At 38.2% G+C, this 16,265-nt stretch overlaps 1 protein-coding gene across 1 annotated transcript in view; it reads left to right on the top strand.

Moving 5' to 3' along the window:
- Positions 1–16,265, top strand: part of ALS2CR12 (amyotrophic lateral sclerosis 2 chromosome region 12) — a 62,691-nt gene that overhangs the window by 25,366 nt on the left and 21,060 nt on the right. Inside the window, exons 8-9 of the mRNA XM_025404847.1 lie at positions 312–409; positions 623–675. Of these exons, the coding sequence (XP_025260632.1) occupies positions 312–409; positions 623–675 (151 nt within the window). The remainder of the gene's footprint in view (positions 1–311; positions 410–622; positions 676–16,265) is intronic.

Raw genomic sequence — 16,265 nt, 5'->3', positions numbered from 1 at the left:
AATTAAAAAATTAGGTGGGCATGGTGGCACATGCCTGTGTTCCCAACTACTTGGGAGGCTGAGGTGGGAAGATCACTTGAGCCTGGGAGGTTGAGGCTGCAGTGAGCTGTGACCATGCCACCACACTCACTCTGGGCAACCGAGTGAGACCCTGACTCAAAAAAAAAAAAAAGATTTAAAATTGTTTAAAAATAAAAAAGTGAGAACTTCACTTCCTGTGGGAAGGTGGAGGGTAGGATCAGATCAGGGTAACAGCTCAGCTCTGGACTTCTTTTTACTAATGATTGTGGCCTTCTTCTGGGGTCCCACAGGGAGCTTAAAGAGGCCCATGAAGCAGAACTCAGTGAGTTGGAGAACAACTACAAAACAGCCTTGAAGGCGGAGAAGTTGGCTGCCCAAGAGAAGCTAGGTACTGCTGGGACCTGGGAGAATGATCCTGGATGAAGGTCCAGGCAATGGCATTTCTAATAAGCTTCTAGGGTGATTTCTGGGGCACACAAAGGTTTTACTACCTTGGTGATGAATTTGGGGTGGGGAAAGTGTGCAGAAGAGCTCACGTTTGAATTTCAAAATGTGCGTATCAGAAGACTAAAGATGACCCTGTTGTTTTCCTTTTATCCAGAGGAGATGGGAAAAGAATACAAGTATTTGAAGAATATGTTTCGTACATATCAGGTGAGATACAGAGCTCCCTGTTGGATTACAAGAGAAACAAAGCTCATTCCTGGCTAACACTGGGATAAATCTAGAGCTCTTGTCCAGAAAATAATGTCCTGAGATTCCCAGCATCCTTGGACCTAAGTGGCACTAGCTGCACCCAGGGGGAGGATGAACCCGATGGCTTCCATGCATGACAAGTCAGGCACCCAAATCCTGAAGAGCACTACTGAAAAATATGTTTGTGATTACAAAAGTAACAGCTTCTCATTTTTTTAATGGAACTGCAAAAACCAACAATAACAACAAAAAGAAATATTACCATCCAAAGACAACCCCTGTTAATATTTGTACTTTGTTGGACCTGCAGTTGAGATCATATTGTATATTGTATAACATCTATATGTATTTTTATGTCTTCTTTATCAAGCATATAAGAAACTTTTCCCTCCTTTATAATGACTTGATATTATCATAATGAAATTGCCATTGGGTTCTAAAATTTTACTGTTCCCCTATTATTGGGCATTTGAGTTGTTTCCAATTGCTTGCTGTAACAGATAATACCACTTTGAATATCTTTGATTTTAGAAGTAGAGTGCTTGGTCAAAAGGAATGAACTTTAAAAAAAAAAAGTCAACTTTTATTTTAGATTCAGGGGATACATGTACAAGTTATTGTGTGATGCTGAGGTTTGGGATATGAATGATCTCATTACCCAGGTAGTGAGCATAGTACCCAATAGTTATTCAACCCTTCCCTCTCTTGTTATCTCCCAATAGCTCCCAGTGTCTACGAGAACACGTGACATTTGGTTTTCTGTTCCTGTGTTAATTGGCTTAGGATAATAGCCTCTAGGGCCATCCATGTTTCTATGAAGGCGTGATTTTGTTTTTTATGGCTGCATAGTATTCCATAGTGTATGTACCACATTTTGTTTAGCCAGTCCACTGTCGGTGGGCACCTAGGTTGATTCTATGTCTTTGCTATTGTGAATTGTCTGTGATGAACATACAAGTGAAGGTGTCTTTTTGGTAGCAAAATTTATTTTCTTTTGGATATATACCCAGTAATGGGATTGCTGGGTCAAATGGTAGTTCTGTTTTAAGTTCTTTGAGAATCTCAAAGCTGTTTTCCACCGTGACTAAACTAATTTACATTCCTACCAATGGTGTATAAGCATTCCCTTTTTCCTCCAAACTCACCCGCATCTGTTGTTTTTTGACTTTTTAAATAACAACCATTCTAATGTGTGTGGGCTGGTATCTCATTGTGGTTTTTGATTTGCACTTCTCTGATGATTAGTGACATGAAGCATTTTTTAAGTTTTCGGATCACTTGCATGTCCTTTTGTTTTTTACACACTATAAAATTCTATTTATGACAAGAAATATGTACATGATTAGAAAAGGTAAAAATTTAGGGACAAAAAGCAGATTAGTATTTACCATGGGCTGGACTGGGATTGGGGGAGGGGTTGACTACAAAGAAATGGAAGGGGATTACTGGAGATGATGTAGTGGTAGTTACATAACTATCCATTTGTCAAACACATTAAATGTATACTGAACAAGGGCACATCTTACTCAATTAAAATGACATTAAAAAAAGAAATGAAAAAGAAGAAATTCCATTTAGAATATTGCAAAACTGTAGATTTAGTTCTAGAATTCTGGATTTCTATAATTTATTTCAAAATACAAGTTTTCAGCCCATTTTTAACTTATCAAATCTTTATTCAGAAATTCAAAGTTTATATTTCAAAACAGCTCATTTAAATTTGACCATAGGCCAAGCACTGTGGCTCACACCTGTAATCGCAGCACTTTGGGAGGCTGAGGCAGGCAGATCACCTGAGGTCAGGAGTTTGAGACCAGCCTGGCCAACATGGCAAAACCCTGTCTCTACTAAAAATACAAAAATTAGTCAGGCATGGTAGCACACACCTGTAATCCCAGCTACTCAGGAAAATGGGGCCAGAGAATTGCTTGAACCTGGGAGGCAGAGGTTACAGTGAGCCGAGATCATGCCACTGCACTCCAGCCTGGGCAACAGAGCAAGACTCTATCTCAAAAAATATATACAAATAAATAAAATAAAAAAGAAATAAATTTGACCCTAAAGCTAACACATGTAAAAATTATATAAAAGAAAAGAAAATTGTTCCAACTTTTTTTTACTTTGGGGTTTAAAAAAAAGGTTTTTTTCAATAGCTGTGGGGGTACAAATGGTTTTTTTGTTACCTGGATGAATTATATAGTGGTGATTCCTGAGACTTTAGTGCACCTATCACCTGAGTAGTGTACATTGTACCTAATGTGTAGGTTTTTTTAATCACAAGCCGCTCTCCCACCTCCCCCTTCTGAGTCTCTAAAATTCATTAATGAATATGCCTTTGCATAGTCATGGCTTAACTCCCACTTATAAGTGACATCATACAGTTTTTTGTTTTCCACTCCTGTGTTACTTCGCTTAGAATAATGGCCTCCAACTCCATCCAAGTTGCTGCAAAAGACATTTCATTCCTTTTAATGACTGAGTAGCAGTCTATGATGTGTATATGCTGCGTTTTCTTTAACCACTCATTAGTCAATGGGCGCTTAGGTTGGTTCCATATCTTTCAACTGTGAATTGTGCTGCTATAAACATACATGTGCAAGTGTCTTTTTCATGTAATGACTCATTTTCCTTTCGATAGAGATCCAGTAGTGGGATTGCTGGATTGAATGTTAAATCTACTTTCAGCTCTTTAAGAAATCTCCATACTGTTTTCCGTAAAAGTTGTACTAATTTACATTCCCACCAGCAGTATATAAGTGTTCCCTTTTCCCCACATCCACACCAAAATACATTTCTTTTTTACTTTGTAATAATGACCATTCTTGCAGAAATAAGGTGGTATCTCATTGTGGCTTTAATTTGCATTTCCCTGACAATTAGTGGTGTTGAGCACTTTTTCATGTTTGTTGGCCATTTGTATATCTTCTTTTGAGAAATATCTATTCATGTCATTTGCCAATTTTTAATGGGATTATTTGTTTTTTTCTTGCTGATTTGTTTGAATTCCTTGTAGATTTTGATAACTAGTCCTTTGTCAGATGCATAGTTTGCAAATATTTTCTCCCATTCTGTGGGTTGTTTGTTTATTATTTCTTTTGCTATACAGAAGCTTTTTAGTTTAATTAGGTTCTATTTATTTATTTTTGGTTTTGTTGCATTTGCTTTTGGGGTCTTAGTCATGAATTATCTGCCTAAGCCAATGACTAAAAGAGTTTTTCTAATGTCTTCTAGAATTTTTATAGTTTCAGGTCTTATATTTAAGTCTTTGATTCATCTTGAGTTGATTTTTCTATAAGGCGAGAAATATGGATCCAGTTGCATTTTTCCACATGTGGCTTGCCCATTCTCCCAGCACTACTTATTTAAAAAAGTATCATTCCCCAATTTATGTTTTTGTTTACTTTGTCAAAGATAAAGTGGCTGTACATATTTGGCTTTATTTCTGGGTTCTCTATTTTGTTTCCTTGGCCTATGTACCTACTTTCATACCAGTACCATGCTGTTTTGGTAACTATAGCCTTGTAGTATAATCTGAAGTCTGATAATGTGATGCCTCCAGATTTGTTCTTTTTGCTTAGTATTGCTTTGGCTATTCTGGCTCTTTTTTGATTCCATATGAATTTTAGAATTTGTTTTTCTAATTCTGTGAAAAATGATGTTGGTATTTTGATGGGAATTGCATTGGATCTGTAATGCAAGATTTCTTTGGACAGTATGGTCATTTTCACAATATTGATTCTTCCAATCCATGAGCATGGAATGCATTTCCATTTGTTTGTATACTCTATTACTTCTTTCAGCTGTGTTTTATAGTTCTTCTTGTAGAGATCTTTCACCTCTTTGGTTAAGTACATTCCTAAGTATTTTATTTTTTTTGTAGCTGTTGTAAAAGGGTATCAGTTCCTTACTTGATTCTCAGCTTGGTCATTGTTAATGTATAGCAGTGCTACCAATATATGTACACTGATTTTGTAAGCTGAGACTTTACTGAATTCGTTTATCAAATCTTAGAGTCTTTGGAGGAGTCTTTAGGATTTTCTAGGTATACAGTTATATAATCTTCAAACAGCAATAGTTTGACTTCCTGTTTTCCAATTTGGATGCCCTTTTTCTTTCTCCTTTCTAATTGCTCTAGCTAGGACTTCCAGAACTATGTTGAATGAGAGTGGTGAAAGTGGACATCTTGTCTTGTTCCAGTTCTCAAGGGCAATGCTTTCAACTTTTTTCCATTCAGTATGATGTTGGCTGTGGGTTTGTCATATATGGCTTTTATTATTTTGAGGTAGGTTCCTTCTATGCCTAGATTGTTGAGAGTTTTAATTATAAAGGATGCTGGATTTTATTAAATGCTTTTTCTGAATCTATTGAGATGATCATATGTTTTTTGTTTTCAGTTCTGTTTATGTATCACATTTATTGACTTGTGTATGTTAAACCATCCCTGTATCCCTGGGACAAAATCCTCTTGAATTTTCTTTTTGATGTGCTATTGGGTTTGGATAGCTAGTATTTTCTTGAGAATTTTTGCATCTATGTTCAACATCAGTGAAATTGGTGTGTAGGTTTTTTTATTTGTTGTGTCCTTTCCTGGTTTGAGTATCAGGGTGATACTGGCTGCATAGAATGATTTAGGGAGGATTCCCTCTTTCTCAATCTTTTGGAATCGTTTCGGTAGGATTGATACCAATTCTTTGAACATCTGGTGGAATTCAGCTGTGAATCTATCTAGTCCTGGGCTTTTGTTGTTGTTGTTGTTGTTGTTGTTGGCAATTTTTAAATTACTGATTCAATCTCACTGCTTGTATTCATCTGTCCAGGGTTTCTGTTTCTTCCTGGTTTAATACAGGAGAGTTGTAACTTTCCAGGAATTTGTCTATTTCCTGTAGATTTTCTAGTTTGTATGCAAAAAGGTGTTCATAGTAGCCTCAAGTGATCTTTTGTATTTCTGTGGTTCTGTGGGTTGTCTCCAATTTCATTTCTAATTGTGCTTATTTACATCTTCTCTCCCTTCTTTATTTGGTTAATGTTTTCTTCTTATCTTAGCTAATTTAGTCTATCTATTTTATTTTTTCAAAGAACCAGCTTTTTGTTTCATTGATCTTTGTATTTTTTGTTTGAATTTCAGTTAGTGCTGCTCTGATCTTTGTTATTTCTTTTCTTCTTCTATTTTAGGGCTTAGTTTTGTTTTTGTTTGTTTGTTTGTTTGTTTCTCGAGTTCCTTGCAGTGTGACATTAAGTTGTCAATTTGTGCTCTTTCAGACTTTTTGATGCAGGCGTTTAGCACTATAAACTTTCCTAATACTGTTTTTGCTGTATCCCAGAGGTTTTTTCAGTTTTTAGTTTTGAGACAGAGCCTCACTCTGTCAACCACGCTGGAGTGCAGTGGCACCATCTTGGCTCACTGCAACTCTGCCTCCCAGGTTCAAGTAATTTTAGTGCCTCAGCCTCCCAAGTAGCTGAGACTGAGACTACAGGCACATACTACCACATCCAGCTATTTTTTGTATTTTTAGTAAGGATGGAGTTTCACCATGTTGGCCAGGCTGGTTTCAAACTCCTGGTCTCAAGTGATCCCCGTTTGGCCTCCCAAAGTGCTAGAATTACAGGTGTGAGCCACCGCACCCCACCTATCCCAAAGGTTTTGATAACTTGTGTCATTAACATTCAATTCAAAAATTTTTAAAAATTTCCATCTTGATTTCATTGTTTACCCCAGATAACATTCAGGAACAGATTATTTTATTTCCATGTATCTGTATAGTTTTGAAGAATCCCTTTGAAGTTGATTTTTAATTTTATTCTGCCATGACCTGAGAAGATACTTCATATGATTTCAATTTTTAAAAATTTATTGAGACTTGTTTTGTGACCTATCATATGGCCTATCTTAGAGACTGTTCTATGTGCTGATGAGAAGAATATATATTCTATAGTTCTTGGGTAGAATGTTCTGTAAATAGCTGTTATATCCATTTGTTCTAGCATGTTATTTAAGTCCATTATTTCTCTGTTGACTTTCTGTCTCAAAGATTTGTCTAGTGCTGTCAGTGGTACATTAAAGTACTCTACCATTACCGTGTTGCAGTCTATCTCATTTCTTAGGTCTAATAGTAACTGTTTTATGAATCTGCAAGCTCCAGTGTTAGATGCATGTAAATTTAGGATTGTAATACCTTCTTGTTGGATTGATCCTTTTATCATTATATTGACTGACTTTGTTTTGTTTTACGGTTGTTGCTTTGAAGTTTGTTTTGTCTGATATAAGAATAACTACTCCTGCTTGCTTTTGGTGTCCATTTGCATGGAATATCTTTTTCCACCCTTTTACCTTGAGTTTATTTGAATCCTTTCATGTTAGGTGAGTCTCTTGAAGACAGCAGATATTTGGATTGTGATTTTTGTTACCCATTTTGCCATTCTGTATTTTTTTTTTTTTTTTTTTTTTTTTGAGACAGAGTCTCACTCTGTTGCCCAGGCTGGAGTGCAGTGGCACCATCTTAGCTCACTGCAAACTCCACCTCTCAGGTTCACGCCATTCTCCTGCCTCAGCCTCCCAAGTAGCTGGGACTGCAGGTGCCTGCCACCGCGCCCAGCTAATTTTTTTGTATTTTAGTAGAGATGGGGTTTCACCGTGGTCTTGATCTCCTGACCTTGTGATCTGCCCACCTCGACCTTCCAAAGTGCTGAGATTACAGGCGTGAGCCACGCCATACTGTATTTTTTAAGTGGAGCACTTAGGCCATTTACATTCAAAATTAATATTGAGATGTGAAGTACTGTTCTCTTCATCATGTTAATTGTTATGTATATGATTTTTCTTTTTTCATTCCTTTATTGTTTTATAGACTTTATGAGTTTTAAGCTTTCAAGAGGTTCTATTTTGGTGCATATTGGGCTTTTGTTTCAATGTTTAAAACTCCTTTTAGCCTGCCTACCTTCCTTTCCTTTCCTTTCCTTCCCTCCCTCCCTCCCTCCCTCCTTTCTTTCTTTCTTTCTCTCTCTCTCTCTCTCTCTTTTTCTTTTCTTTTCTTTTCTTTTCTTTTCTTTTCTTTTCTTTTTTTTCTGACAGAGTCTGGCTCTGTTGCCCAGGCTGGAGTGCAATGGTGCAATCTTGGCTCACTGCAACCTCTGCCCCCTGGGTTAAAGAGATTTTCATGCCTCAGCCTCCCGAGGTTTTTTTTTTTTTGTATTTTTTAGTAGAGACAGGGTTTCGCCATGTGGCCAGGCTGGTAGCATTTCTCGTAGTGTTGGTTTGCTAGTGACAAATTCCCTCAGCATTTGTTTATCTGAAAATGATTTTATTTCTCCTTCATTATAAAACCTAGTTTTACAGGATACAAAATTCTTGGCTGACAGTTTTTCTGTTTAAGGAGATTGAAGATAAGACCCTGATACCTTCTGGTTGTAAGGTTTCTGCTGAGAAGTCTGCTTCTGATAGCTTTTCCTTTATAGCTTACCTGATGCTTTTGTCTTGCTGCTCTTAGAATTATTTCCTTCACGTTGACTTTAGAGAGCCTGATGACTATATGCCTTAGTGAAGATCTTTTTGCAATTAATTTCCCAGGAGTTCTTTGAGCTTCTTGGATTTGGATTTCTAGATCTCTAGCCAGGCCAGAAGGTTTTCCTCAATTATTCCCTCACAAAAGTTTTCCAGACTTATTATTTTCTCTTCTCCCTCTGGAACACCAATTATTCTTAGGTTTGGCTGTTTAACATAATCCCATATTTCTTAGAGACTTTGTTCATTTCTTTTGATTCTTTTTTCTTTATTTTTTTCTGATTGGGTTAATTTTAAAACCTTGTCTTCAAGCTCTGAAATTCTTTCTTCTGCTTGTTCTAGTCTATTGTTAAAGCTTTCTACTGCATTTTGTAATTCCCTAAATGTGTCTTTCATTTCCAGAAATTCTTATTGATTTTTCTTACTAATATCTATCTCTCTAGAAAAATTTTCATTCATATCCTGAACCACTTTTTAAAATCTTTATAATAGTTTTCACCTTTCTCTGAAATCTCCTTGAGTAGCTTAATAATTGATCTTCTCAATTCTTTATCTGGTATTTTAAAGAGTTCATCTTGCTTTGGATCCATTGCTGGAGAGCTAGCGTTATCTTTTAGGGGTGTTATAGAACCTTGTTTTGTCATATTACCAGAGTTACCTTTCTGGTTCCTCCTCATTTGGGTAGATTATGTCTTCTAATTATCCTTGAATTTATGTTTGATTTGACTGTGTTTCTTTTTTTGTTTGTTTTTCAATTTCTTTTTTCCACTTAAGGATGTGACTTTAATGTTTATCATATTAATGCCTAATTTGGTTCTTGGTGCTTTCGGGGGTGAAGACTCTATAATATTTCCTTGGTTAGAGAGAGTTTTTACATGTGGCTTTCTCAGATGCTGGTTGTAGTAGCATTGTGCCTGGTATATTAGCAAGATCACTGTCTCCTATGGGGCTATAATGATAGAGGTGTCTTAAAGTTTATCTCATTCCCCCATGGCATGCACTTCATTTATTTATTTTTGACAGTTTTTTGTTTGTTTGTTTTTTGTTTTTGAGGCTGAGTCTCACTCTGTCGCCCAGACTAGAGTGCAATGACATGATCTCACTGCAATCTCTGCCTCCTGGGTTCAAGCAATTCTTGTGCCTCAGCCTCCCGAGTAGCTGGGATTATAGGCACCCACCACCACACCCAGCTAATTTTTGTATTTTTAGTAGAGACAGGGTTTCACCATGTTGGCCAGGCTGGTCTCGAACCCTTGACCTCAAGTGATCCACCCGCCTCAGCCTCCCAAAGTGTTAGGATTACAGGCATGAGCCACTGCGCCCGAACTTTTCTCCAGTATTTTATTTGCTAGTTTGATGGTTCCAGCTTCAGGCCGGTAGGGGAGGTGTCCCTGGGTAGGAATCAGCTGTGGCTAAAGCACGTGGGTAAATGCAATACCCAATGATGGGCAGAGGTCTCAGCCTTGACAGAGGTAGCTGGAGGAGTGAGTTGCACTGAGGTCTTACTGGGAGTGAGGATTGGAGCCACCTCAGCTCCCCTGCCAGGTTAGCAGGAAAGTTCTCCCTCTCAGAAACACTCCTGTTTCAGTGCTCAGCTTTTCCAATCAGGTAGGCACCTCTTTTCATCATGCAGGAATTTTGATGTTCCAAATAGAGAGAAATTGTGACCGTCTCTCATACAAGCCTGAACCTGGAGGGTGCCTCTCCTATGGGGATGCAGTCACCCTGATGTCTTCCAGAAAGGCTGTCTATAGTGGCACTCACACTGAGCTCCTATGGGAGAAGCCCCAACTGTGCCTGCAGTGGTAGACAATGGGTTGGGGGGATATATCCCCTTCTCCAGAACCCTTCACACACACCAGGGTTGTCTGTCTGTTGGGTTAGAGCTGAAGACTTTTCCTGCTAAGCCCAGCTCAGCTGAAGAAAACTTCCCACCAGTAGAAAGATCTGGTTCTCAAGTCCTGCTGTCTGGATTATTTTGTCCCACAGGGTGTTCTCTTGATGGGGTGCACTCCCTGTTCCCCTAGGATCAGGGGGATCCCACTCCTAAGGGAACAGGGTCTCTGGGTCTAGCTGGCCAGTGAAGGTACCACACTCTGAGCTGGTGCTAGGGAATATCTGCAAGGGATCCAGTGATGTAACCTCTCCTCAAGTCTCCCAACAGTGGGTAGCAGCACCAGCTCTAATGGGCGTGGCAGAGTAATAGACTCTGTGAGAGTCCTTGGTTATTGATAGCCTTAGTGTGCTGGCTTTCTCGAACACTGGTTTTAGTAGCAATGAACTGGTCCTGTGGACAAACTCAGGACCTCCTGGTTAGCCAGAGTGGTGCAGGCAGTGGTGATAGCTGAGATTACACAGCCATCTTCTTCCTGGGCACATTGTTATTCTACCAGGAGATGCTATAATGGCTTGCAAAAGAGAACCAGCTGCAATAGTAGCAATAGGATTTTTGCTTGCTTTATGTTGTCCAGAGGGGTTACTCTGGTTTCTCAGGCAATGAGTGGGGCTATAAAGCTCCGAAGAGTTTCTGTCCTTTGTGTTAAACTATCAGGGCAGGTGACAGGGCAAAGCCAGATGAGGGTTGGTTCAGGTGGGTTTGTGCTCTGAGTCTCCCTGTGCAGGGCAAGCAGCAGCCCCTGTGGGTGTCAAGGGGCAGGAGTGGTTCTCAGGCCACTGGGTTAATGTTCCAAAAGGCAGTGTTGCTGCATTTGCCGCACAGAAGAGTTTGTGCGGAGTGGGGAGAAGCAGGTGGCTGTGAGCCCCACACAGATCCCATGCACTTGGAAAGACAGATGCACTCCCACAGTGTTCCACTGGCAGCAGCAAGCTAAGTTCCAGTTAGCCTGCACTCAGAACTTGCAACTGTCCCGAGTCATATACGTTCCCTGCAGAGATAGCAACCATAGCTTTCAGGCCAAGCCCCTCCCTGTCCACTGCAAAGCCAGGCACCTTGTTCTACACTGGCAGCTCTTGCACTCATGGCTGCAGCCCACTTTTCACTCTCCTCCACCCTGGCCCTGGCCAAGGGAGTTCATCCCCACCTAAGGTTATATCATGAACCCCAGTTGGAGACTTCTTTCAACCTGCAACCATTGCCCAAACTTTTTAGTTGTCCTCCACAGGGTTCCCTGTGAGGATCAGTAAGAAATGGCTTACCTCTGTCCATGCTGGAATCTGGGAGTGCATGCAAGAATCTTCCTGCCACTGCTCCCACTTTTATATTCCACATCCCTCCCCAAGTCAGTTCCTGTGCTGAGTAGGGTTAGAGCTTTCTCCCATGGTCTGGACTTTCAGGGTCCCCAGTGGGGGTGTGTATTCCAGGAGTAATGCAGAGTGAGTCTTCCCTTTCACACTCTGGGAACTCACAGTCCTTCACCTGAATCACAGTGTAACCTGCAGCCTTCTGCTTCCTTCAAAGGGTCTGTAGATTCCTTTGGTTTTCCTATTCAGTTTCTGCATTGCTTCTTGAAAAAAGTTCAGTGTGAATCTCTACAACTATTTTGTTTTTCCAAGTGGGAGAAGTATGCTAGCAATGCCTCTAATCTGCCATTTTGGAAAAACACAAACAAACTTCTGTCTTCTTTTGAGAAGTGTCTGTTCATGTCTTTTGCCCACTTTTTAATGGGGTTGTTTTTTGCTTGTTCAAGTGTTTAAGTTACTTATAGATTCTGGATATTAGACATTTGTCAGATGCATAGTTTGTGAATATTTTCTCCTTCTTTGTAGATTGCCTGTTTACTTTGTTGATAGTTTTGGGTTTGTTTGTTTTTTGTTTTGTTTTTTTTTTTTTACTGTGCAGAAACTCTTTAGTTTAATTAGGTCCCACTTGTCAATTTTTGTTTTTGTTGCAGTTGCTTTGAGGACTTAGTCATAAATTCTTTCCCAAGGCCAATGTCCAGAATGGTGTTTCCTAGGTTTTCTTCTAGGATTCTTAGAGTTTGAGGTCTTACGTTTAAATCTTTAATCCATCTTGAGTTGATTTTTGTATATGGTGAAAGGTAGGGGTCCAGTTTTATTGTTCTGCATATGGCTAGTCAGCTATCCCAGCATGATTTATGAATAGGGAACTCTTTCCCCACCACTTGTTTTTGTCTACTTTGTTGAAGATCAGATGGTTGTAGGTGTGCAGCTTTATTTCTGAGTTTGCTATTCTATTCCATTGGTCTATGTATCTGTCTTTGTATCAGTACCAAGCTGTTTTGGTTACTGTAGCCTTATTTTTTGTTTCAATTTTTTTTTATTTCCATAGGTTATTGGGGAGCAGGTGGTGTTTGGTTACATGAGTAAGTACTTTAGTGGTGATTTGTGAGATTTTGGTGCACCCATCACCCGAGCAGTATACATTGCACTCAATTTGTAGTTGTTTAGCCCTCACCCCCTTCCCACTCTTTCCCCTGAGTCCTCAAAATCCATTGTGTTATTCTTATGCCTTTGCATCCTCATAGCTTAGTTCTCACTTATGAGTGAGAACATACGATGTTTGGTTTTCCATTCCTGAGTTACTTCACTTAGAATAAGTCTCCAATCTCATCCAAGTTGTGTTGAATGGCATTAATTCATTCCTTTTTTATGGCTGAGTAGTATTCCATTTTATATATATATATATATACACACACACACACACACACACACACACGCACACACACCACAGTTCTTTTATTCACTCATTGATCGATGGACATTTGGGTTGGTTCCACATTTTTGTTATTGTGAATTATGCTGCTATAAACATGCGTGTGTAAGTATCTTTTTCATGTAATGACTTCTTTTCCTCTGGGTAGATACCCAGTAGTGGAATAGCTGGATCAAATGGTAGTTCTACTTTTAGTTCTTTAAGGAATCTCTATGTTGCTTTCCATAGTACAACTACTATGTACACATCCATGCCAACATCTATTTTTTTTTTTTATTATGGCCATTCTTGTAGGAGTAAGGTGGTATGTCATTGTGGTTTTGATTTGTATTTCCCTGATCATTAGTGATGTTGAGCACTTTTTCATATGTTTGTTGGCTAATTGTATATCTTCTTTTCAGAATTGTCTATTCATGTCCTTAGCCCACTTTTTGATGGGTTATTTGGTTTTTTTTCTTGCTAATTTGTTTTAGTAGATTCTGGATGTTAGTCCTTTGTCAGATGTATAGATTGTGAAGATTTTCTCCCACTCTGTGGGTTGTCTGTTTGCCCTGTTGACTGTTCCTTTTGCCATGCAAAAGCTCTTTAGTTTAATTAAGTCCCAGCCATTTATCTTTGCTTTTATTGCATTTGCTTTTGGGTTCTTGGTCACAAAATCCTTGCCTAAGCCAATGTCTAGAAGGGTTTTTCTGATGTTATCTTCTAGAATTTTTATATTTTCAGGTCTTAGATTTAAGTCCTTGATCCATCTTGCATTGATTTTTGTGTAAGGTGAGAGATGAGAATCCAGTTTCATTCTTCTACATGTGGCTAGCCAATTATCCCAGCACCATTTGTTGAATAAGGTGTCCTTTCCCCACTTTATATTTTTGTTTGCTTAGTCAAAGATCAGTTGGCTGTAAGTATTTGGGTTTATTTCTGAGTTCACTATTCTATTCCATTGGTCTATGTGCTTTTATTTATAGTAGTACCATGCTGTTTTGGTGACTATGGCCGTATAATATAGTTTGAAATCAGGTAATGTGATGTCTCCAGATTTGCTGGGTTTTTTGTTTTTTGATTTTTTGTTTGTTTGTTTTGTTTTGCTTTGCTTCATCTTGCTTTGGCTATGTGGGCTCTTTTTTGGTTCCATATGAATTTTAGGATTTTTTTTTTCTAGTTCTGTGAAAAACAATGGTGGTATTTTGATGGGAATTGCGTTAAATTTGTAGATTGCTTTTGGCAGTATGATCTTTTTCACAATATTGATTCTACCCATCAGTGTGCAGGGGATGTGTTTCCATTTGTTTGTGTCATCTATGATTTCTTTCAGCAATGTTTTATAGTTTTCCTTGTAGAGGTCTTGCACCTCCTTGGTTAGGTATATTCCTAAAAATTTTATTTTTCTGTTGCAGCTATTGTAAAAGGGGTTGAGTTCTTGATTTGATTTTCAACTTAGTCACTGTCAGTGTATAGCAGAGCTACTGATTTGTGCATATTAATTTTGTATCTGGAAACTTTACTGAATTCTTTTATCAGTTCTAGGAGCTTTTTGGAGGAACCTTTAGGGTTTTGTAGGTATACAATTATATCATCAGCAAACAGCAACAGTTTGACTTCCTCTTTACTGATTTGGGTGCCCTTTATTTCTCTTGTCTGATTGCTCTGGCTAGGACTTCCAGTACTATGTTGAAGAGGAGTGGTGAGAGTGGGCATCCTTGTCTTGTTCCAGTCCTCAGTGGGAATGCTTCCAACCTTTCCCCATTCAGTATGGTGTTGGCTGTGGGTTTGTCATAGATGGCTTTTATTACAAGGTATGGCCCTCATGTGCCAATTTTGCTGAGAGTTTTAATCATAAAGCAATGCTGAATTTTGTCAAATGCTTTTTCTGCATCTATTGAAATGATCATGTGATTTTTCATTCTTTTTATGTTGTGTATCACATTTATTGACTTGAGTATATTAAGCTTAAATCCCTGGTATGAAACCCACTTGATTGTGGTGGATTGTCTTTTTGATAGGTTGTTGGATTCAGTTAGCCAGTATTTTGTTAAGGATTTTTGCATCTATGTTCATCAAGGATATTGGTCTGTAGTTTTCTTTTTTGGTTATGTCTTTTCCTGGTTTTAGTATGATACTGGCTTCATAGAATGATTTAGGGAAGATTTCTTCTTTCTCTGTTTTGTGGAATAGTGTCAATGGGATTAGTACCAATCCTTCTTTGAATGTCTGGTGGAATTCTGCTTGAATCTATTGGTTCTGTACTTTTTTTTTGTTGGTAATTTTTTTATTATCATTCCAATCTCACTGCTTGTTATTGGTCTGTTCAGAGTATCTAATTCTTCCTGATTTAAGCTAGGAGGGTTGTATCTTTCCAGGAATTTATCCATCTCCTCTAGGTTTTCTAGTTTATGTGCATAAAGGTGTTCATAGTATCCTTGAATGATCTCTTGTACTTTGTGGTGTCAGTTGTAATATCTCCCTTTTCATTTCTAATTAAGCTTATGTGGATTTTTTTCTCTTCTTGGTTAATCTTGCTAATGATCTATCAATTTTATTTATCTTTTCAAAGAACCAGCTTTTTGTTTCATGTATCTTTTGTATTTTTTATTTGTTTGTTAGTTTGTTTGATTTCATTCAGTTCTGCTCTGATCTTGGTTATTTCCTTTCTTCTGTTGGGTTTGTGTTTGGTTTGTTCCTGCTTCTCTAGTTCCTTGAGGTGTGACTTTAGGTTGTCTCTTTTTGCTCTTTCAGACTTTTTGATATAAGTGTTTAGGACTATTAGCTTTCCTCTCTGCACTGCCTTTGCTGTATCCCAGAGGTTTTGATAGGTTTTATGTCACTGTTGTCTTTCAGTTTGAAGAATTTTTTTAAATTTCCTTATTGGTTTCATTGTTGACCCAATACTCATTCAGGAGCAAGTTACTTAATTTCCATGTATTTGCATGGTTTTGAACATTCCTTTTGAAGTTGATTGCCAGTTTTATTCCACTGTGGTCTGAGAGAGTGCTTGAAATAATTTCAATTTTAAATTTATTGAGGGTTGTTTTGTGGCCTATCATATGGTCTATCTTGGAGAAAGTTGCATGTGCTGTTGAATAGAATGTATATTCTGTGGTTGTTGGATAGAATGTTCTATAAATATCTCTTAAGTCCATTTGTTCCAGGGTATATTTTAAATCCATTGTTTATTTGTTAACTTTGTCTTGTTGATCTGTCTAGTGCTGTCAGTGGAGTAATGAAGTCCCCCACTATTATTGTGTTGCTGTCTATCTCATTTTTTAGGTCTAGGAGTAATTGTTTTATAAATTTGGGAGCTCCAGTGTTAGGTGCATATATATTTAGGACTGTGATATTTTCCTGTTGGACAAGGCCTTTTACCGTTATATAATGTCCCTCTTTGTCTTTTTTGACTGCTGTTGCTTTAAAGTTTGTTTT

The sequence above is a fragment of the Theropithecus gelada genome, chromosome 12 (assembly GCF_003255815.1).
Source record: "Theropithecus gelada isolate Dixy chromosome 12, Tgel_1.0, whole genome shotgun sequence".
Lineage (NCBI taxonomy): Eukaryota > Metazoa > Chordata > Mammalia > Primates > Cercopithecidae > Theropithecus > Theropithecus gelada.
The sequence above is the reverse complement of the archived record's forward strand: the minus strand, read 5'-3'. Positions and strand labels throughout refer to the sequence as shown.